Genomic DNA, 23,025 nt, shown 5'->3' with positions numbered 1-23,025 from the left:
AGCACAAGTTTACCACGAACAAAGGTTGAGTAGAGGGGTGCAATACTTGTTGCTTTACAGCAGTGGAAACAATGTTTTCCAAAGTGGTGTATCTCACTTTCATATCTGGTAAGCTGATGTTCTTGTAGCTGAAGTGGTAAAAATTCCAACAGACACATTCTAAAGTGGAAAATGCTCCAAAAAAAGTGGGCCAAATTAATGTAAATTCTTTTGAAACAGAATGTCTATCGTATACAGTGCCTTGAAAAAGTATTTATGCACCGTGATCATTTCCACTTTTTTCATGTTACGCCCACAAACTTAAATATATTGTAATCAAAGTTTTATGTGATACACCAATACGAAGTAGCAAGTATTTGTGAAGTGTAGAGGAAATGACACATGGTTTTCTAATTATTTAAAAAAAATAAATCTGAAAATTGAAACATGCTTTTGTATTCTGCCTCCTGTAGTGTGATACCCCTAAATAAATTCCTGAGTGACCAATTTCCTGCAGAGTTTTCCCCATAGTTAGTAAATGGAGTCTACTTGTGTGTAATTTATTCTCATTATAACTAAAGCTGTTCTTTCAAGGCTTCAGAGGTTTGTTTGAGATCATTAGGGATCAAACAGTATCATGGAACCAAGAAAGACACCCCACAGGTAAGGGATAAATTTGTGGAGAAAAGTAAAGTAGGTGTAGGTTATAAAAAAAAAAAATATATAACCTAAGCTCTGGACCTCTTATGGAGCATTGTTCAATACATTACATCATCCAAAAATGGAAGGAGTAAGGCACAACTGCAAACCTACCAAAACATGGCCGTCCACCTAAATTGGCATCTTAAACAAGGTGATAATTAATTAGAGAAGCAGCCAAGAGGCTCATGGTCACTCTGGAGGAGCTGCAGAGATCCACAGCTCATGTGAGAATCTACATGATAACTATTAGTTGTATACTCCACAAAACTAGGGTCTTTATGGAAGAGTAGCAAGGACTAAGAAATTTTTAAAAGCAAGCCATACAATGATTGCAAAGAATCATATAGAGGACACAGCTAGCATGTGTATTAAGGTGCTCTGGTCTGGGGAGGCCAAAGTAGAATTTTGGGCTAAATGCGAAACGCTGTGTGTGGCATAAAAATAAAAGTGCACATCACCCTGAAAACAACATAACCACCATCAAACATGGTGGTAGCAGCATCATGTGGTGGGTTTGCTTTTCTTCAGCAGACAGGGAAGCTGGTCAGAGTTGATGGGGAGATGGATGGAGCTAAATTTAGGGCAATCCTGAAGGAAAACCTGTTTGAGACTGCAAACACTTGAGACTGGGGCATAGGTTCACATTCCAGCAGGACTATAACCCTAAATATACTGCCAGCTTACAATGGAATAGTTTAGAAAAACCATATTCATGTGTTTGAATAACCCAGTAAAAATCCAGGCCTTTATCACATTGAGAATCTATCAAGATTTGAAAATTGCTATACACAGACACTCTCTGTCTAATTTCATTTAGCTAGAGCTAGTTTACAAAGAAGAATGGGCAAAAATGTCAGCCTCTAAATGTGCAAAGCTGGTAGAAACATAACCCAAAAGACTCACAGCAGTAATTGCATCAGAAGGTGGTCCTGCAAATATTAACTGAGGAGGGGCTGAATAAAAATGCACGACACGATTTTCAGATTTAGATTTTTTAAAATTTTAGAAAACCATATATGATTTACGCCTCACAAATACTTGCTACTTTGTATTGGTATATGACAAAATCCCAATAATATACATTTAAGTTTAAGAGTGTAACATGAAAAGATGTGGAATAGTTTACCGGGTATGAATACTTTTTCAAGATACTGTAGGTATGATGGTCAGGTGTCCACATGCTTTTGGCTTTTTAATGTATTACTCTAATCCTATATGACAGTTTCAGGTAAAGTATCATGTCCCAAGGCATCAAAAACACATGCGTACATACACCTAGTCAGGAACACACCTAATGCGTGTTTCGCTGAAGCTTCATCTGGGACACATTGGGTGTGTTTCTGGGTGAGTAATTATATGCATCTCCTTGATCAATGACTATTTAGTACTGTGATACCTTATCCTTTTTCTTATGGCTTATCAAGTATCCATCTCTTTACACTTTCTGCTTTTTAAGATTGATGTCAGCCATTTTGCTTATTGATAATAATTTCCTTATTCTTCTGTGCCTATATACTTGTATGTGGTAGCTCATATAGTGTGGCTGCTTATCCTTTTGACTATATATTAGATATACTTATTATTTACATACTTCATATAGAAAAAGTTAGTTTTCTTTCATTTGTGACTTTATCATTTGATTTAAAGTCCTATTCAAAGCTATTATATACCTTTTTATTGTATGTTTTATATTATTTTTTAATGTTATTATATCTTGCTTTTAAATTATGCTTATATTTTTGTTTGGCATGTTTGTTTCTTCAGGTTTTCTAATTTAATGTGTCAGTGTATAAGAATTTCCTTGGTCAATTTTATAAACAGTAGGAAAGTTGTGTGGGTTATAGTACAAATCAATACATATAGTACAAATAATACACCTCTATTTCTTAAGACATAAAAACCTTGTTAATTGATATTTTCAAAACCTATCCTTTTTCATTAAAAAAAAAACACAAAAATAAAAACTTACATTTGCAAAATGTCTGAGGAACAGACCAGGTTCCATCAGTCAAACATGTCACAGCTACATCGGTTCCTGGTGAAGGTGAGTAGCCAGTTTGGCATATGTACCTTACTGTGGTACCTATAGAGAAGATTTTTCTTTCCAAGAAGTCTTCACTGAGCTCTGCATATTCAATAAGTGGTGGATCTCCGCAAAAGCCTGTGAAATATACACAAAATCTTGTCAAGTGGTCTGGACATCGCAGAATATCTGTTATAGTTACACTAAGAAAAAAACACTTTAAAGGGGTTTTCCATTTTCAAATTGAAATACTTTGAATGTAGTTAGGTATGCTCTTTTTCACTGAACCTGCCTGTTTCTGTTCTCTTGAAATCCTCTAAAACCTGAAGGGGACCTCTCATGCAATGGATACATGACATGGGTTCCTGACCAATTATCCTCAAACACCAGAGTTCTTCATGTTTGATCACTTCCTTCTTCACTTAGCCATGCCTCCCAATCAATGTAAATATCATTCATATTGTGAAGCTCAATAAATCAAGATTATTAACACTCCAAATGCCATATTTAACTTGCAAACCATGTAATCAGTATGTCAACATTCATTCATGGTCGACCCATAATAAGAGCTTTAAATCCTTCTTGCACATATAATGTACAATTGCATTCATATTCAATCAACCTCCATTGTAAATTGGGTTTCTTATCAAAGTGTACAAATTTTTTGCCATTTGAAGTAAACCAAAAAGGAACAAAAAACTATAAAAAGCTCAAGATAAACCACTTCATGACAAGTGTCTTAAAGGAAGTCTGTCACCCACAGGAATGTATGTGACCTATTAATATGGGCATACAGGTAGTAGAAATGTTACACCAGTCCAACTTGTATGTGGAACAAATATGAACCTAGCACTCAACTTGAGTTGAGTGCTAGGTTCATATTTGTTGCTTTAACGGTTTGGGAACCTAACCTTAGCACCATCTTGAGTTGTGCTCACGGTGTTCTTTCTCTACTTGTATGTGGAGCGTCCGTCAGGGCAACTGGGGTACTCGGTACCAGGCCACTTCTTAAAGCGGCAGTGTCACAGCGGCGGTGACCCGGTCCGTGGCCCTGGGCGTCCAATGAAAAAGGGCATATTTACAGGGGATGGGAAAAAAATAATAGTTTTTTTGGTATAATGTGTTTGCGACGCCACCTGTGGTATCCAGTCAGAGGCGACCAGCGCTGCAGTGCAGATCCTCTGGGACAGATGGTGTGATGCAGCAGAGGTGTAATAGCTCTCCACAGGCAGAGCTGTAGTCCCAGGGCAGTTGTAGTAGATGTTGGGGTAGATGTTAGATGCAGCAGTGCTGAGTGAGTGTTGAGGCAAGAATTCAAAGGACACAATGAGGTTGAGTTCCATAGCTTTACTCACAGTTTCTGGTGCGCACAGATGCCCTCTTCAGTGCCGCATCCTCCAGATGAGGGGCTCAGTCAACTCCCAGGCAAATGAAGTATGTACCTTTCCTGGCCATCTCCACAGTGCTGCTTTCCACTTTCCTTCCCTTCCAGCATCTCACAGTCAGTGTCCAAGGCCAGCTGCCGTGGATCCTGTCAGACAATGTGACCCACTACGTTTCCTTGATCCTTTCTGGCTGCGTTTCCGGAGAAGATAACTGTGGTAGTTGGCTGTGGCCCCTAAAGTTGCCACAGCTATCGGCTTACTAGCTGAGTCCTAATGTCCACTCCACTAGGTTAAGGGGCCGAGACCCTTCTGCGACCTGGGCTCTCCCACACCTGACGTCCGTCAGCGTGGAATGAGCCCCACGGGGATCACTCTCCAGCTGTACCTCTGGGAGAACCCCTTTTCCCTCCAGGGAACTTCCTTCTGCTCCTTTCCTTCCCAGCAGCTCCGGCAAACAGGGAGCTGCTGCATCCACATCCCCTCAGTTCCTCCCTCTAAGGGGAACTTACTTAACTTCCTACAGTTCTCCCGCTCTCAACCTAAGCTCCACCTACCTCCCAACACCCTTCATGAACCAAGCAGGGGTCATATAGGATGCCCTGCTGTTCTAATGTGTGTGTTGGATGCAGGTGTCTGAGGTCAGGACCTGGATAGTGGGTACTACACCCCTGAATGAGGTGCAGTACCTCTGTGGCGACTGAACCCTCAGGGGTGCCACATATGCCTCATATTTATGGTCTTATTGGTGAGAAATGCTATATTCTTTATGTTAATGATTTCTCCAGGTTCCGGGGCATGCTGTGACTGAAAGAAATCCCTGCCCCCTGTCCTCATGGATTTTCTGTGCAGGCGACTTCCACTCCAGTGAACTCCGGTGTGCACACAGATAATATGCTCTCCCCACTTCCTCCCTGCAAGGCCATCACCATGTACACATGGTTCCTAGTGTTGACTGTGCACGGAGGAAGTGGGGAGAGCATATTATTGGCGTGCACACCGGATGTCACAGTGACTCGCCTGCGCAGAAGACCCTGAATGCAGTGCTCACCGATGGGAGGATGAGGTATGTATTTCTGAGGGAGTGCACAGTGCAGGCGCAGGATTACAGGGCTGTAACTGACGCTGATGGGAGGGGGCAAGTATTACAATGAGGACAGGGAGCAGGGATTTCTTCCAGGCGCAGCATGCCCGGAACCAGGAAGAAATCATTAACATAAAGACAGAATATAACATTTCTCCACAACAAGACCATTAATATGAGGCATACGGGGAGGACTGGTGTAACATTTCTATTACCTGTATGCCCTTATTAATAGGTCATATACGTCCCGGGGGGTGACAGATTCCCTTTAAGAACTTAGAGCATTCCTTGGCTGCTATGACATGCTGTAAACATGATACATACTGTATATAGACATCAGTTTCTGAGGAGTCAAGCTATGCTTCTTTGGGCAATGGTCTCCAGTTTACTAATAGTACTGGGTTCACATGCTCCAGTCACACTTCAAATCACATCAAAGATTTTCAATGGAGATTAAGTCAGGCAACTTTGATGGCCACTCTCCCAAGACTACTTCTGAAACCAAACCTTGGGATCATTGTCTTGTTAAAAGGGTCATTGAAAATACTGCTCATTCATTGGGTGATTGGATTGTTTATGGCGAGACAAAATTTATTGTTCTCCGCAGCACATCACCTGATGTAAGCTGCAGACATGCTGTAGATAACATGATGATGTTATGGGGACAGATTGATATCCAAGCATTCCTGGGACTGACCGGGTATTACCGCTGCTTTGTGAAGAATTTTGCACCCGAGGCAGACCACTGTTGGAGCTGCTGAAAGGTGTTCCCTCAGGCGCAAAGAGCTGGACTATTCATTGGAAGGAACCCCAAGAAGAAGCCTTTCAAGACCTGAAGAGGGCATTGACGGATGCCCCTGTGTTGTCTTATGAGGACTTTTCTCAACCGTTTATTCTCCACACCGACGGGAGTCTGCATGGACTTGGGGCTGTGTTGTCATAGATGCAGGATGGGAGAGAGAAGTTGATCGCTTATGCAAGTCGTTCCCTTCACAATTCCCAACGTAATCCAGACAATTACAGTTCCTTCAAGTTGGAGCTGCTGGCGTTGGTGTGGGCTATGACGGAGAGGTTTGTGGACTACTTGTCCGGGTCTGAAGTACTGGTACGCATCAACAACAACCCATTGGCACATCTGGAGAATGCGAAGCTGGGAGCCTTGGAGCAACGGTGGGTGGCCAGAATGGCAAAGTTTTGGTACAAAATTGCCTACAAAAGAAGAGCAGAGAACACTCATGCTGATGCTCTATCCAGGTGGAAGAATACTAAACTTGGATGAAATAGAGATGAAGAATTGGAAAATGAGGGGGTTCGGCGGAACCAAGTACAAGTTCAGACCAAGGGGGCGTCTTGGGGCGGTCCCGGGATGAGTGGGTCCGGTTATAGCAGGAAGATAGCGAGCTTGCTCTGCTGAGGCAGTGTGTGACATCAAAGAGACTTCCCAGTTTGGCAGAAAGAAATAATCTATCTTTGGAAACTATGTGGATTCTTAGACAGTGGGAGCGCATCCAGATGAAGAATGGTTTGCTGTATCAGAAGTTGCAGCTGCAAACGGAGTTGGGTGACACCTGGCAAGTTGTAGTCCCAGATACGTTGTTGTCCGAGATCGATCACCACCGAGGCACATGAGAAAGGAGCACATTTTGGTCAGGAAAAGACTTTTCTGTGGTTACAGCGGTTTATCTTTCATCCTTGGCTGAAGGCAGTAGTGGAAGAAACTTGTAGAGCCTGCCGGACATGTGAGTTGGCTAAACCATCGGAGGAGAGAGCCCTCATACAATCTTTTGTGGCATCTGTCCGCCTAGAACTGCTAATGATAGACTATCTGTCCATCGGCCCAGCCCATCAAGGGTATGAATATTGTTTAGTAATGGTGGATCACTTCACAAAGTTTGCCGTCGTGACTCCAACCCGAGATCCGACCGAGTCCTCTGCACATGCCATCTGTAAAAATTTCATTCAAGTTTATGGCTGTCCAAAGCAAATGCACTCTGGCCATGGAGCCTGTTTTTTAGAGAAAGTGATGGAGGAGTTGCATCGTATGTATAAAATTGAAAAGTCCTGCACCACGCCACATCACCCTCAGGGTAACGGTGCCTGTGAAAGATTCAATTGGACACTGATTCAAATGCTGAGGACCCTGGAGGAGGACCGGAAACCCGCTGACCTGAATATGTATCAGAATTAGTATGGGTATACAACAATCGAGTGCACCGAACCACTGGTAATAATCCCTATACCCTCTTGTTCAGCCGTGCAGGGAAAGGTATCACTGAGCTAGAGATGGATCCAGAAGAGGACTACCCGTGGATGGGGGTGTCCTGGGTTCAAGAACATCGCCATCATCTGCAGACCTTGCATCGCCTGGTGCAGACCAGGCTTCGGGAGTTGGGCCATGCTGAGAAAACTCCACCGCGGGGGACAGATCTTCAGGTCGGGGACCATATCTTAGTACGAGAAAGACGTACTGGACAAACTGGAAAATCGGTGGGAAAAGGACCCGTATCGGATAAAGCGTCGAGTCAGCTCTGAAGGGCCTATGTAATAGATTCAACCTGAGGAAGGAGAAAGCTCTCCTACTCGGATGGTTCACTGGAATATGCTTCGGCCTTGTTTATTAAAAGATCCTGTCCAAGTGGAAGAGGCACTGGAAACTTTCGAAAAAGCTCCCACAGTAGTGGAAGAGGAAGAAGACGAAAGTGGACAAGAAATCCCTGAGGCTGACAGTGTAGGCTGTGTTGTCATAGATGCAGGATGGGAGAGAGAAGGTGATCGCTTATGCAAGTCGTTCCCTTCACAATTCCCAACGTAATCCAGACAATTACAGTTCCTTCAAGTTGGAGCTGCTGGCGTTGGTGTGGGCTATGACGGAGAGGTTTGTGGACTACTTGCCGGGTCTGAAGTACTGGTACGCATCAACAACCCATTGGCACATCTGGAGAATGCGAAGCTGGGAGCCTTGGAGCAACGGTGGGTGGCCAGAATGGCAAAGTTTTGGTACAAAATTGCCTACAAAAGAAGAGCAGAGAACACTCATGCTGATGCTCTATCCAGGTGGAAGAATACTAAACTTGGATGAAATAGAGATGAAGAATTGGAAAATGAGGGGGTTCGGTGGAACCAAGTACAAGTTCAGACCAAGGGGGCGTCTTGGGGCGGTCCCGGGATGAGTGGGTCCGGTTACAGCAGGAAGATAGCGAGCTTGCTCTGCTGAGGCAGTGTGTGACATCAAAGAGACTTCCCAGTTTGGCAGAAAGAAATAATCTATCTTTGGAAACTATGTGGATTCTTAGACAGTGGGAGTGCATCAAGATGAAGAATGGTTTGCTGTATCAGAAGGTGCAGCTGCAGACGGAGTTGGGTGACACCTGGCAAGTCGTAGTCCCAGATACGTTGTTGTCCGAGATTGATCACCACCGAGGCACATGAGAAAGGAGCACATTTTGGTCAGGAAAAGACTTTTCAGTGGTTACAGCGGTTTATCTTTCATCCTTGGCTGAAGGCAGTAGTGGAAGAAACTTGTAGAGCCTGCCGGACATGTGAGTTGGCTAAACCATCGGAGGAGAGAGCCCTCATACAATCTTTTGTGACATCTGTCCGCCTAGAACTGCTAATGATAGACTATCTGTCCATCGGCCCAGCCCATCAAGGGTATGAATATTGTTTAGTAATGGTGGATCACTTCACAAAGTTTGCCGTCATGACTCGAACCCGAGATCCGACCGAGTCCTCTGCACATGCCATCTGTAAAAATTTCATTCAAGTTTATGGCTGTCCAAAGCAAATGCACTCTGGCCATGGAGCCTGTTTTTTAGGGAAAGTGATGGAGGAGTTGCATCGCATGTATAAAATTGAAAAGTCCTGCACCACGCCACATCACCCTCAGGGTAACGGTGCCTGTGAAAGATTCAATTGGACACTGATTCAAATGCTGAGGACCCTGGAGGAGGACCGGAAACCCGCTGACCTGAATATGTATCAGAATTAGTATGGGTATACAACAATCGAGTGCACCGAACCATTGGTAATAATCCCTATACCCTCTTGTTCAGCCGTGCAGGGAAAGGTATCACTGAGCTAGAGATGGATCCAGAAGAGGACTACCCGCGGATGGGGGTGTCCTGGGTTCAAGAACATCGCCATCATCTGCAGACCTTGCATCGCCTGGTGCAGACCAGGCTTCGGGAGTTGGGCCATGCTGAGAAAACTCCACCGCGGGGGACAGATCTTCAGGTCGGGGACCGTATCTTAGTATGAGAAAGACGTACTGGACAAACTGGAAAATCGGTGGGAAAAGGACCCGTATCGGATAAAGCGTCGAGTCAGCTCTGAAGGGCCTATGTAATAGATTCAACCTGAGGAAGGAGAAAGTTCTCCTACTCGGATGGTTCACTGGAATATGCTTCGGCCTTGTTTATTAAAAGATCCTGTCCAAGTGGAAGAGGCACTGGAAACTTTCGAAAAAGCTCCCACAGTAGTGGAAGAGGAAGAAGAAGAAAGTGGACAAGAAATCCCTGAGGCTGACAGTGTAGGTGGGCTTGGGGATAGTCCAGGACAACCGAGTGGTAGGGCTGAAGATGGAAGGAAGTAAGTAATATGAAGTGTCTGCCCTATCCCACATGTTACAACCTGATGAACTTGCACTGACCAGTAAATCTTTGCTTATTGCAATGAACTTGCTGTCCAATGAATTGTGTGTGGCAACTCCTGAAGATGGAGGCCTTGAGACAGCGAAGGTCTGCGGCATACAAGTGAGTGTGATGCACCCCACACCTGACAACACATTGGTACTGGGACACTGTTTTCCTATAAAGTGCTAGAGCGCACAGCAATTCGGGCATAACTACCGCTTGTGGCCACTGTTAGGAATCTGGGTCCTTCTATGTCTATGCCGAGACCCAGATTCTCACATTTGTCTCCTGAGGCTAAGTCCTTTTTCCCTGCTTCTGAGCATGCACACGGGACGAGCTCTCATTGGAGTTCAGGAGTCAGGTGCTCAGGTCCTGCTCCTGATTCCATTGGTTTAGCTCAGGGCTTTGGAGATTTCCGGCAGGTCCCGTACGCTATAAAAAGTGAGCATGGCCGTTATGCCATGCGCTAGTATTTTCTATACTTGCTGCTGTGTGTTTGATGATGGATGCTTGGACTGGTGACTGACTCATTAAATATCCCCTTCCTTGGTTATTACGAGTGTGTGAGTGATTGGGTCAGCCAGTAGCAGCGCTAGCGCCAGCGCGCTCAAGCTCCATCTGTTGCAGCAGCCAGCGTCCTGCTTTGCGCTTGCTATATTGCGCTTGCAGTCCGTTTTGGCGTTCGCAGTTGTGACACCGTGCACACCTCCATTTACGGTAAGTCTGTGCGGTTGTAGTGACATTACCAAACTACTCCGGTCCCTGACTACCGTATGTGTGCCGCTGTGATCCTGTGCACTTAACAGGCTCAGCGTACCTTTTCTATTGTTTCCTGTGCAGCACTGTGAGCCTAAAACAGAGACTGCTTGGTTGCACTTGGGTGATTCTGAACCCTGTGCACACTATCCTTTAAGTGTTCTGCCTCTCTAGCAGTGGTTTCCACACCTGCCGCACGGTGGACCCCGGGCGGCGAACACGCTTTATTTCTATTTTTTTAAGTGTGTTCTGCCGTCCTAACAGCCACATTACAATAGGACAGCCCACTGGATCAAAAATCACAGAACTAGCGAAGGTTTAAATAATTAAAACTTGGGTTATACTGAATCTTTTCTTACCAAACTGTATAATAATCTGTTAGCTCCCTGTGTTCTATCACCTGATACTTGCACATTGGACTGCATTTCCACGTTGATATATTTTTTGAAATTTGTTGTCGACTACTTGAACACTCAATCTGAATATTTGTCCCCGTTAAAATAAAAACACTTATACTCACTTTTCGCGCAGGCACTGTTCCAGCGGCATCAGAATTCGTGTTCTCTGGGCTCATGTGAGGTTATTATTTCATGTGAACCCTGTGTCCAATCAGCACAAACATCACTGTCCCGGCCTTCAGATGGATAAGTGATTAACAGGAACTGAGCACCAGACACAGCTCTCACTTCCTCTTGATTACTTATACGTCAGAAGGCAGGGACACGAGTGCGGCACCAGTGCTGATTGGGCACAGGGCTCGCGCGACATAACAACCTCACATGAGCCCCGGGTACACGAGAGCCAACATACCTGGGATGATGCACGGGAGGTGAGTATAGAAAGGGTAGTCCTTAGAAGTGCCTTATATGAGGAGGACATTAAAATTAAAACCTGTTTGCCCATAAGGAGATTCAGGGCATAGAGGGGGTCAAAATCGAGCTGTGACATTGGCGTATTGTCAGTGGTATTACTAAGCCTCCTCTCCTGCTCTCTGAAGGCCTTCCTTTTCTGGTTATGACTTGCTGCTGCTGTGACTTGCAGTCATCGTTGGCCCCAACCTGCTCCCCGTCCTTCCCTGACTTAATGCTTAATACTAACAGTTAAATCTTACTAATTTCTACCACTACAACTTAATTGTATAATTTACTGGTTCTTATTATCCTCTGCGGGATTTCTCAGGGTGTAACATCTCTATGCTGATGACACCCAATCATACACTGCTCCTCCTAACATTACTCCCTCACTACGTCTACTACAAAACACCAGTGACTGTTGGATGTTTCTAACATCTTGTCCTCCATACATCTCAAACTGAATATTTCCAAAATGGAATACCTTGTGTTTCCTCCCTTTACTAACCTACTGTACCTAACCATGAAATGTCAACCATATTTCTGAGTGTGGTTCCACCATACCTCCCAAGCAGCACATCCTCTATCTTGGGGTTATATTTGACTTGGATCTTTGTTTCATTTCCTACATCCACTCACTCACAAGCTCATGCCATCTGCAGCTTAAAAACATCTCCAGAATCCTCCTATTACATACCTTTGAAACAGCAAAAAATAATACTGTAGCTCTTATTCATTCTCATCTGTACTACTTATTGCTGATCAGTCTCCCTCTTACTAAACTCTCCACTTTCGAGTCTATCCTGAATGCAACAGCTAGTATCATATTTTTTACAGCCGCTACAATGATATTTCTATCCTGCACAAGTCATAGCACTGGTTGCCCAATCACTATAGAAGGCAATACAAACATATACTCACCCAGAGATGAATGCTTGTGCTTGATAAATGCATACACTGTATGAAAGTATTATGTGTCTGATTGGTGGAGCTTGCACGATTGCATAATGGCTGCTACCAGACAGCTTGAGATAATGCACTACCCACATCATACCACATTATAACATAGTACAGCAGAACTGACCGTTGTGTCATTACAAACAGTTATGCATCAGCAGTTGTCTGTTTTTTTCAGCTCTGCTGCAGAGCTGTACCTGATTACAACTAGCACAGTACAGTAGAGATGAATTTTGTACAAATCCAAATACATTTGCAGTTGTCCTCTCACAGTGATGTTGTAATACCACAGCCGCCGGGGGGTAGCCTCCTCGGTCGCTCCAGTACTCACTGTGCTGGAGCCTGTTCCATCTCCGGTATACTGTTCACCTTTGAGGCTCAAATGACTGCAGACTGAGGCTGGAAACAATTTAAACAGTTCAACTTTATTCTCTTCAGGGCACAGCACATCCCAAATGCCTTCAGGACTCTTTACATGATACCAACAGTACATGGTCTTCTACAGCAGCACACTACTTAGAATCATAGAATCATAGAATCATAGAATCGTAGAGTTGGAAGGGACCTCCTGGGCCATCTGGTCCAACCCCCTGCTCAAAGCAGGATTCGCTAAATCATCCCAGTCAGATGTCTGTCCAGCCTCTGTTTGAAGACTTCCATTGAAGGAGAACTCACCACTTCTCGTGGCAGCCTGTTCCACTCATTGATCACTCTAACTGTCAAAAAGTTTTTTCTAATATCTAATCTGTGTCTCCTCCCATTCAGTTTCATCCCATTGCTTCTAGTCTTTCCTTGTGCAAATGAGAATAAAGTTGATCCTTCTACAATGTGACAGCCCTTTAGATATTTGTAGACAGCAATTAAGTCTCCTCTCAGTCTTCTCTTTTGCAAACTAAACATTCCCAAATCCTGCAACCTTTCCTCATAAGACAGGGTTTGCAGACCGGTCACCATTCTGGTCGCTCTTTTCTGAACTTGCTCCAGTTTGTTGATGTCTTTTTTAAAATGTGGTGCCCAAAACTGGACACAATATTCCAGATGAGGTCTGACCAAAGAGGAGTAGAGGGAAATAATGACTTCACGTGATCTAGACTGTATGCTTCTGTTAATACATCCTAGAACTGCATTTGCCTTTTTTGCTGCTGCATCACACTGTTGACTCATATTCAGTCTGTGATCTATTAGTATACCCAAGTCTTTTTCACATGTGCTGTCACTTAGCCCTATTCCTCCCATTCTATATATGCTTTTTTCATTTTTATTGCCCAGATGTAGTACTTTGCATTTCTCCCTGTTAAAAACCATTCTGTTAGTTACTGCCCACTTCTCCAGTTTATTTAAATCTTTTTGAATCCTCTCTCTCTCTTCTCTAGTATTAGCTATCCCTCCTAGCTTTGTGTCATCAGCAAATTTAATCAGTTTACCCTCAATTCCTTCATCTAAATCGTTGATAAAGATGTTGAACAATACAGGGCCCAGGACAGAGCCCTGTGGTACCCCACTTGAGACATTCTTCCAACTGGATGTGCAGCCATTTACGACCACTCTTTGGGTCCGATCACTAAGCCAGCTATGAATCCACCTAACAGTTGCCTTGTCCATTCCATACTTAGTCATTTTTTCAATAAGGATTGTATGAGAGACTTTGTCAAATGCTTTGCTGAAGTCAAGATATACTATATCTACAGCATTTCCTTGATCCACCCAATCAGTGATACCGTCATAGAAGGAAATTAAGTTAGTCTGACATGACTTATTAGTTACAAACCCATGCTGACTCTGTTTGATCACTTCATTCTTATCCAGGTATTGACTTACATGTTGTTTAATAATTTGTTCAAAGATCTTTCCTGGTATAGAAGTCAGACTCACCGGCCTATAGTTGCCTGGGTCCACCTTCTTCCCCTTTTTGAAGATAGGAACAACATTTGCTCTTCTCCAGTCTTCTGGCACTTCTCCTGTTCTCCAAGAATTTTCAAAGATTATGGAGAGTGGTTCAGAAATTTCTTCTGCTATCTCCTTCAGTACTCTGGGGTGTAATTCATCTGGACCTGGAGACTTGAATTCATTTAGGTTAGCTAAGTGTTTCCTCATTATCTTTCTGTTTATAGATATCCTGGATTCTTCTATTCCCTTAATAGGACAGTGAATAACAGTTGGTGTTACATTTCCTTTCTGAGAGAAAACAGATGCAAAATAGGAATTTAAAAGTTCAGCCTTCTCAACATCCTGTCTTACCATTTCATCATTTTCATCCTGTAAAAATCCTATAGCATCTTTGACTTTTCTTTTACTTTTGACATATCCCCAAAATCCTTTATTATTGTTTTTGACATCTCTTGCAAGCCTCAATTCATTTTCAGCTTTAGCTAATCTGATTTGTGCCCTGCAGATTCTGCAGACAGCATTATATTCTTCTTTAGATATGCCTCCCTCTTTCCATTTTATAAACATTTTTTTCTTCCTTTTTAGCATGTGCTTAAGTTCTGTGTTCACCCATCCTGGTTTCCTTAAATGCTTCCTATTCTTCCCTCTTTTCGGAATTGTTAACAACTGTGCTTTGAGAATTTCATTTTTCAAGATTTCCCATCCTTCCTGGACATTTTTGTCTTTAAGGATATCCAGCCATTGGATCCCTCCAATTATCTTTCTGAATCCCTTAAAATCTGCCTTTCTGAAATCTAACCTTGACGTCTGAGTCTTCACAGGTCTTCCGCCTCTAGTTATCCAAAATTCTAAAATAGCATGGTCGCTACCTCCTAGGGTTCCAGCCACTTTTACCTCCTCAACCATTTCCTCCCTGTTTATAAGGATTAGATCCAAGGTAGCAGTTCCCCTTGTTTTCTCCCCTACCTTTTGGAAGATAAAGTTGTCAGCAAGAGAGGATAAGAATTTCCTTGACCTGTTAGTTTTGCCTGAGAGAGATTCCCAACAAATGTCTGGATAGTTGAAATCTCCCATGACAACTATGTCATATTTTTTGGAGAACTTGGCCATTTGATGCATAAAGAGTTCATCCATATCTTCAGCTTGCACAGGCGGCCTGTAGTAAATGCCTACAATGGTGTCCTTTCCATTGTTCTGTCCTTGTATTCTTACCCAAACAGTTTCCACAGAACTCCCAGTCTCTGAAGCTTCAATCTCTGTGCAGATATATGCATTTCTAACATACAATGCAACACCCCCTCCTCGTTTATCAAGTCTGTTTCTTGCAAATAAGTTGTATCCTTCTAGTCTTGTATTCCAATCATGTGTATCGTCCCACCAAGTTTCAGTGATTCCAATGACATCATATTTCTTTTCCTGTGTTAGTAGTTCCAATTCTCCTTGTTTGTTGCCCATGCTTTGTGCATTAGTATAGAAACATTTTAGTTTGTGATTGGTTTCTCTTTCTCCAATATTGTTATTAATTAGATTCTTTCGTCTTTGTTCTTCCTTTCCACTTCTATTAGCAGAGTTCTCAATAGCATTTGTCAGGTGTATGGCTTTTTCTGGTCTTTTGCTTCCCTTCCCATGTTGTTCTAGTTTAAAGCTCTCCTTACAAGTGTAGCAAGGCGACTTCCAAATACATGCTTTCCAGTCTTCGTAAGGTGCACCCCATCTCTAGCAAGTAGTCCATCGTATAAGTAGTTCACTCCGTGATCCAGAAATCCAAATCGTTGCTGACGGCACCATCGACGTAGCCAGTTGTTCACCTGCAGAATCTTATTCCACCTCCTTGTTCCATGGCCATCCACTGGGAGGATGGAAGAGAAGACCACCTGCGCTCCCAGTTCTTTCACTTTCTTGCCTAAGTCTTCAAAGTCTCTGCAGATGGTTTCCAGGTCGTTTCTTGCGGTGTCATTTGTCCCCACATGTAGTAGCAGGAATGGGTAGTCATCTGTAGGTCTGAAGAGTCCTGATATCCTGTCAGACACATCTTTAATTTTTGCACCTGGAAGACAGCACATATATAGACAGCACTTCTCTTGAAGTTATATCCGGTCTGCAGATAGCGGCCTCTGTTCCTCTCAACAGGGAATCCCCCATGACCACCACTCTCCGTTTCTTCTTCACAACGTTTTTCTTTCTCCATCCAGGAGGACTCTGAAGGCGTACAAGGTTGCTGTTTGTTGGCAAAGTCTTATCCTGATGTATTTCTTCATCATTTTCCTGCGTGAGAGCCTGGTACTGGTTTCTGAGCAGTATGGGTGCTGACTGCCTCCTGATCCTCCTGCTTCTCTTGGTCACATGTCTCCATTCCTCTGTTTCTTCAGGTGCACTTCGAATTTCTTCTCTTTCTGTAACATGAAGAGATAATTCTGCTCTGTCCAAGAACTCTTCACCTTCCTTAATGATCTTCAACGTAGCCAACCTCTCTTCGAGATTTTGCAACTTTTCCTCCAACAGGGACACAAGCTTGCATTTGTGGCATGTGAAGTTTGGCTTTTCCACTGGTAAGTCTGTGAACATGTAGCAAGAAATGCAGCTCACCAAATGGCTCCTGGCCTCTTCCATCTTGAGATTTCTTAAAAACGATGAAAGATGAGCCAAAATTCGCGCGCCGATAGGCGCGCGGTTTTTCCGATTTCCTCTTTTCAGCTGCAACGGCCAAAACCCAGTGATCGTTGAGCTCGCGGAGACTCTTCACTTATCCCAGAAGGCACTGGGAATATGCAAATGATCTCCTCAAGACTCTTCCCCTGGTTTTCCGATTTCCTCTTTTCAGCTGCAACGGCCAAAACCCAGTGATCGTTGAGCTCGCGGAGACTCTTCACTTATCCCAGAAGGCACTGGGAATATGCAAATGATCTCCTCAAGACTCTTCCCCTGGTTTTCCGATTTCCTCTTTTCAGCTGCAACGGCCAAAACCCAGTGATCGTTGAGCTCGCGGAGACTCTTCACTTATCCCAGAAGGCACTGGGAATATGCAAATGATCTCCTCAAGACTCTTCCCCTGGTTTTCCGATTTCCTCTTTTCAGCTGCAACGGCCAAAACCCAGTGATCGTTGAGCTCGCGGAGACTCTTCACTTATCCCAGAAGGCACTGGGAATATGCAAATGATCTCCTCAAGACTCTTCCCCTGGTTTTCCGATTTCCTCTTTTCAGCTGCAACGGCCAAAACCCAGTGATCGTTGAGCTCGCGGAGACTCTTCACTTATCCCAGAAGGCACTGGGAATATGCAAATGATCTCCTCAAGACTCTTCCCCTGGTTTTCCGATTTCCTCTTTTCAGCTGCAACGGCCAAAACCCAGTGATCGTTGAGCTCGCGGAGACTCTTCACTTATCCCAGAAGGCACTGGGAATATGCAAATGATCTCCTCAAGACTCTTCCCCTGGTTTTCCGATTTCCTCTTTTCAGCTGCAACGGCCAAAACCCAGTGATCGTTGAGCTCGCGGAGACTCTTCACTTATCCCAGAAGGCACTGGGAATATGCAAATGATCTCCTCAAGACTCTTCCCCTGGTTTTCCGATTTCCTCTTTTCAGCTGCAACGGCCAAAACCCAGTGATCGTTGAGCTCGCGGAGACTCTTCACTTATCCCAGAAGGCACTGGGAATATGCAAATGATCTCCTCAAGACTCTTCCCCTGGTTTTCCGATTTCCTCTTTTCAGCTGCAACGGCCAAAACCCAGTGATCGTTGAGCTCGCGGAGACTCTTCACTTATCCCAGAAGGCACTGGGAATATGCAAATGATCTCCTCAAGACTCTTCCCCTGGTTTTCCGATTTCCTCTTTTCAGCTGCAACGGCCAAAACCCAGTGATCGTTGAGCTCGCGGAGACTCTTCACTTATCCCAGAAGGCACTGGGAATATGCAAATGATCTCCTCAAGACTCTTCCCCTGGTTTTCCGATTTCCTCTTTTCAGCTGCAACGGCCAAAACCCAGTGATCGTTGAGCTCGCGGAGACTCTTCACTTATCCCAGAAGGCACTGGGAATATGCAAATGATCTCCTCAAGACTCTTCCCCTGGTTTTCCGATTTCCTCTTTTCAGCTGCAACGGCCAAAACCCAGTGATCGTTGAGCTCGCGGAGACTCTTCACTTATCCCAGAAGGCACTGGGAATATGCAAATGATCTCCTCAAGACTCTTCCCCTGGTTTTCCGATTTCCTCTTTTCAGCTGCAACGGCCAAAACCCAGTGATCGTTGAGCTCGCGGAGACTCTTCACTTATCCCAGAAGGCACTGGGAATATGCAAATGATCTCCTCAAGACTCTTCCCCTGGTTTTCCGATTTCCTCTTTTCAGCTGCAACGGCCAAAACCCAGTGATCGTTGAGCTCGCGGAGACTCTTCACTTATCCCAGAAGGCACTGGGAATATGCAAATGATCTCCTCAAGACTCTTCCCCTGGTTTTCCGATTTCCTCTTTTCAGCTGCAACGGCCAAAACCCAGTGATCGTTGAGCTCGCGGAGACTCTTCACTTATCCCAGAAGGCACTGGGAATATGCAAATGATCTCCTCAAGACTCTTCCCCTGGTTTTCCGATTTCCTCTTTTCAGCTGCAACGGCCAAAACCCAGTGATCGTTGAGCTCGCGGAGACTCTTCACTTATCCCAGAAGGCACTGGGAATATGCAAATGATCTCCTCAAGACTCTTCCCCTGGTTTTCCGATTTCCTCTTTTCAGCTGCAACGGCCAAAACCCAGTGATCGTTGAGCTCGCGGAGACTCTTCACTTATCCCAGAAGGCACTGGGAATATGCAAATGATCTCCTCAAGACTCTTCCCCTGGTTTTCCGATTTCCTCTTTTCAGCTGCAACGGCCAAAACCCAGTGATCGTTGAGCTCGCGGAGACTCTTCACTTATCCCAGAAGGCACTGGGAATATGCAAATGATCTCCTCAAGACTCTTCCCCTGGTTTTCCGATTTCCTCTTTTCAGCTGCAACGGCCAAAACCCAGTGATCGTTGAGCTCGCGGAGACTCTTCACTTATCCCAGAAGGCACTGGGAATATGCAAATGATCTCCTCAAGACTCTTCCCCTGGTTTTCCGATTTCCTCTTTTCAGCTGCAACGGCCAAAACCCCGTGATCGTTGAGCTCGCGGAGACTCTTCACTTATCCCAGAAGGCACTGGGAATATGCAAATGATCTCCTCAAGACTCTTCCCCTGGTTTTCCGATTTCCTCTTTTCAGCTGCAACGGCCAAAACCCAGTGATCGTTGAGCTCGCGGAGACTCTTCACTTATCCCAGAAGGCACTGGGAATATGCAAATGATCTCCTCAAGACTCTTCCCCTGGTTTTCCGATTTCCTCTTTTCAGCTGCAACGGCCAAAACCCAGTGATCGTTGAGCTCGCGGAGACTCTTCACTTATCCCAGAAGGCACTGGGAATATGCAAATGATCTCCTCAAGACTCTTCCCCTGGTTTTCCGATTTCCTCTTTTCAGCTGCAACGGCCAAAACCCCGTGATCGTTGAGCTCGCGGAGACTCTTCACTTATCCCAGAAGGCACTGGGAATATGCAAATGATCTCCTCAAGACTCTTCCCCTGGTTTTCCGATTTCCTCTTTTCAGCTGCAACGGCCAAAACCCAGTGATCGTTGAGCTCGCGGAGACTCTTCACTTATCCCAGAAGGCACTGGGAATATGCAAATGATCTCCTCAAGACTCTTCCCCTGGTTTTCCGATTTCCTCTTTTCAGCTGCAACGGCCAAAACCCAGTGATCGTTGAGCTCGCGGAGACTCTTCACTTATCCCAGAAGGCACTGGGAATATGCAAATGATCTCCTCAAGACTCTTCCCCTGGTTTTCCGATTTCCTCTTTTCAGCTGCAACGGCCAAAACCCAGTGATCGTTGAGCTCGCGGAGACTCTTCACTTATCCCAGAAGGCACTGGGAATATGCAAATGATCTCCTCAAGACTCTTCCCCTGGTTTTCCGATTTCCTCTTTTCAGCTGCAACGGCCAAAACCCCGTGATCGTTGAGCTCGCGGAGACTCTTCACTTATCCCAGAAGGCACTGGGAATATGCAAATGATCTCCTCAAGACTCTTCCCCTGGTTTTCCGATTTCCTCTTTTCAGCTGCAACGGCCAAAACCCAGTGATCGTTGAGCTCGCGGAGACTCTTCACTTATCCCAGAAGGCACTGGGAATATGCAAATGATCTCCTCAAGACTCTTCCCCTGGTTTTCCGATTTCCTCTTTTCAGCTGCAACGGCCAAAACCCAGTGATCGTTGAGCTCGCGGAGACTCTTCACTTATCCCAGAAGGCACTGGGAATATGCAAATGATCTCCTCAAGACTCTTCCCCTGGTTTTCCGATTTCCTCTTTTCAGCTGCAACGGCCAAAACCCCGTGATCGTTGAGCTCGCGGAGACTCTTCACTTATCCCAGAAGGCACTGGGAATATGCAAATGATCTCCTCAAGACTCTTCCCCTGGTTTTCCGATTTCCTCTTTTCAGCTGCAACGGCCAAAACCCAGTGATCGTTGAGCTCGCGGAGACTCTTCACTTATCCCAGAAGGCACTGGGAATATGCAAATGATCTCCTCAAGACTCTTCCCCTGGTTTTCCGATTTCCTCTTTTCAGCTGCAACGGCCAAAACCCAGTGATCGTTGAGCTCGCGGAGACTCTTCACTTATCCCAGAAGGCACTGGGAATATGCAAATGATCTCCTCAAGACTCTTCCCCTGGTTTTCTTCTTCTGTTACACACGAGTGGACCACACAAGCATCTGAGCACGCCACAAGGAACATGGTGAACACGGCACTTCAAGCCCTCTTCCCGCGACTGACTTCAGCCCACGAAGGTACCTGTCTACTCCTTTATAGTTCCCCCCTTTACGGCACTGTTGTTCCTGCACGTGTACTAGGCTTGTGGCTCACTTGACTAAATGATACAGCTCCCGTACTCTCGCTGTCACTTCCACAGGGGCTCACTCACTGACCTCCCTGGCTTGACCAATTCCAGACACGGGCTGGTTTCCACAGACTGGCTTCACTGTCACTTCAGCTCCTTGGTTCTGGCTGACTTGACTCCAGAGGCTCTCCTATTAGCTTCGCTAGCCCTTTAGCTCCCAGTCTCTAGGTAAAGGACCTCCAGTGACACTACTCACTGGCTGCTGCTGTAGGCACTCTCTTCACACTTCTCCTCAGTAGAGTTGAGCGAAACGGGTCGAAAAATTTCAAAAGTCGCCGACTTTTGGCAAAGTCGGGTTTCATGAAACGAAACCCGACCCTAGGATGAGGTCGGCCACGAGGTCGGCGACTTATGCGCCAAAGTCGCATTTCAAAAGTTTGTTTTGCACTCTTGGATCAGGATCCATGGACACTGTGGGCAACGTGATGACATAGGCAGGGGTCACCACCATCTTTCAGAAGGGCATGCAAGTGATTGGCTTGCTTTGGTGGGCGTCACAGGGGTTATAAAAGGGCGTGCACGCCGACCGCCATCTTACTTCTGCCGATCTTAGCATAGGGAGAGGTTGCTGCTGCTGATTCTGTAGGGAGAGCGTTAGGCAGGGAAGAAGAAAAAAAACTGCTTCTGCTGCTAGCGATTTTGCCTGTACAACACACCAGTCACTGTGTGTGCAGTGCAAGGGGAGGCTATATTGTGGTGGATCAGCGGTGTTGGTTGTTAGGCTGCCTTCTAAGGCTTCCTGACAGCTGCATTGCTGTTTACCCACTGCTCTGCAAACTGCTTTTTTAAAAGCAATCCCAATTTTTTTTTTGTCCTGCTGAGGTACTGAGCGTGCATTTTTTCACACCATACAGCGGTGTACGCTCCTCACACAGTACCGTGTAACGGCTGTTATCACGGCCACGGTGAAGCTATCTGTGTGTCACTCTGTGAGAATAAGTCGAGGACATGTTCCGTTCTTACAGACCTGCACCTACTAGTTTTGTCTAGCTTTCAAACAGTTAAATATATTTGCTGTTTGATCACATTCAAAACTATAGAGAGACAGCGTGTGTCAGTCCGTATACTTAAAAAACACGGAGCTTGACAATTTTACGTACACCGGACAGCCGTGTACGTGCACGCTCCTCTCAGTACCGTGTAACGGCTGTTATCACGGCCACAGTGAAGCTATCTGTGTGTCACTCTGTGAGAATTAGTCGAGGACATGTTCCGTTCTTACAGACCTGCACCTACTAGTTTTGTCTAGTTTTCAAACAGTTAAATATATTTGCTGTTTGATCACATTCAAAACTATAGAGAGACAGCGTGTGTCAGTCCGTATACTTAAAAAACACGGAGCTTGACAATTTTACGTACACCGGACAGCCGTGTACGTGCACGCTCCTCTCAGTACTGTGTAACGGCTGTTATCACGGCCACAGTGAAGCTATCTGTGTGTCACTGTGGAAGGATAAGTGGAGGACTTGTTCCGTTCTTACAGACCTACACTCTAGGGAGATTCCTATTCTGCCCAATTCTACATACACCTTGTAGTTTGTGATACACTAGCCAATTTCTGCCTGTGACATAGCGCTCTGATATTCAGTGGGCCTCACACAATCCAAAAGTGTCCAGTGTCCACTAGTGTGTGCAGAAATTCAAAATCTCCCTTATCCTGTAGTCACTTTTTTCACACCTGTGCCATCGAGCCTGTGACATAGCGCTGTGATATTCAGTGGGCCTCACACAATCCATAAGTGTCCAGTGTCCACAAGTGTGTGCAGAAATTCAAAATCTCTGTGATCCTGTAGTCACTTTATTCACACCTGT

The 23,025-nt window shown here is 45.0% G+C and overlaps 1 protein-coding gene across 1 annotated transcript in view; it reads right to left on the bottom strand.

The window, feature by feature from the left end:
* The window catches only part of LOC141099139 (sushi, von Willebrand factor type A, EGF and pentraxin domain-containing protein 1-like), a 233,144-nt gene that overhangs the window by 166,640 nt on the left and 43,479 nt on the right, over window positions 1–23,025 (bottom strand). The window contains exon 5 of the mRNA XM_073587275.1: window positions 2,651–2,842. Within this exon, the coding sequence (XP_073443376.1) occupies window positions 2,651–2,842 (192 nt within the window). The remainder of the gene's footprint in view (window positions 1–2,650; window positions 2,843–23,025) is intronic.

This window comes from Dendrobates tinctorius, unplaced genomic scaffold, assembly GCF_039654945.1.
Source record: "Dendrobates tinctorius isolate UK_male_01 unplaced genomic scaffold, ASM3965494v1 ptg000098l, whole genome shotgun sequence".
NCBI classification, from domain to species: domain Eukaryota; kingdom Metazoa; phylum Chordata; class Amphibia; order Anura; family Dendrobatidae; genus Dendrobates; species Dendrobates tinctorius.
The sequence above is the reverse complement of the archived record's forward strand: the minus strand, read 5'-3'. Positions and strand labels throughout refer to the sequence as shown.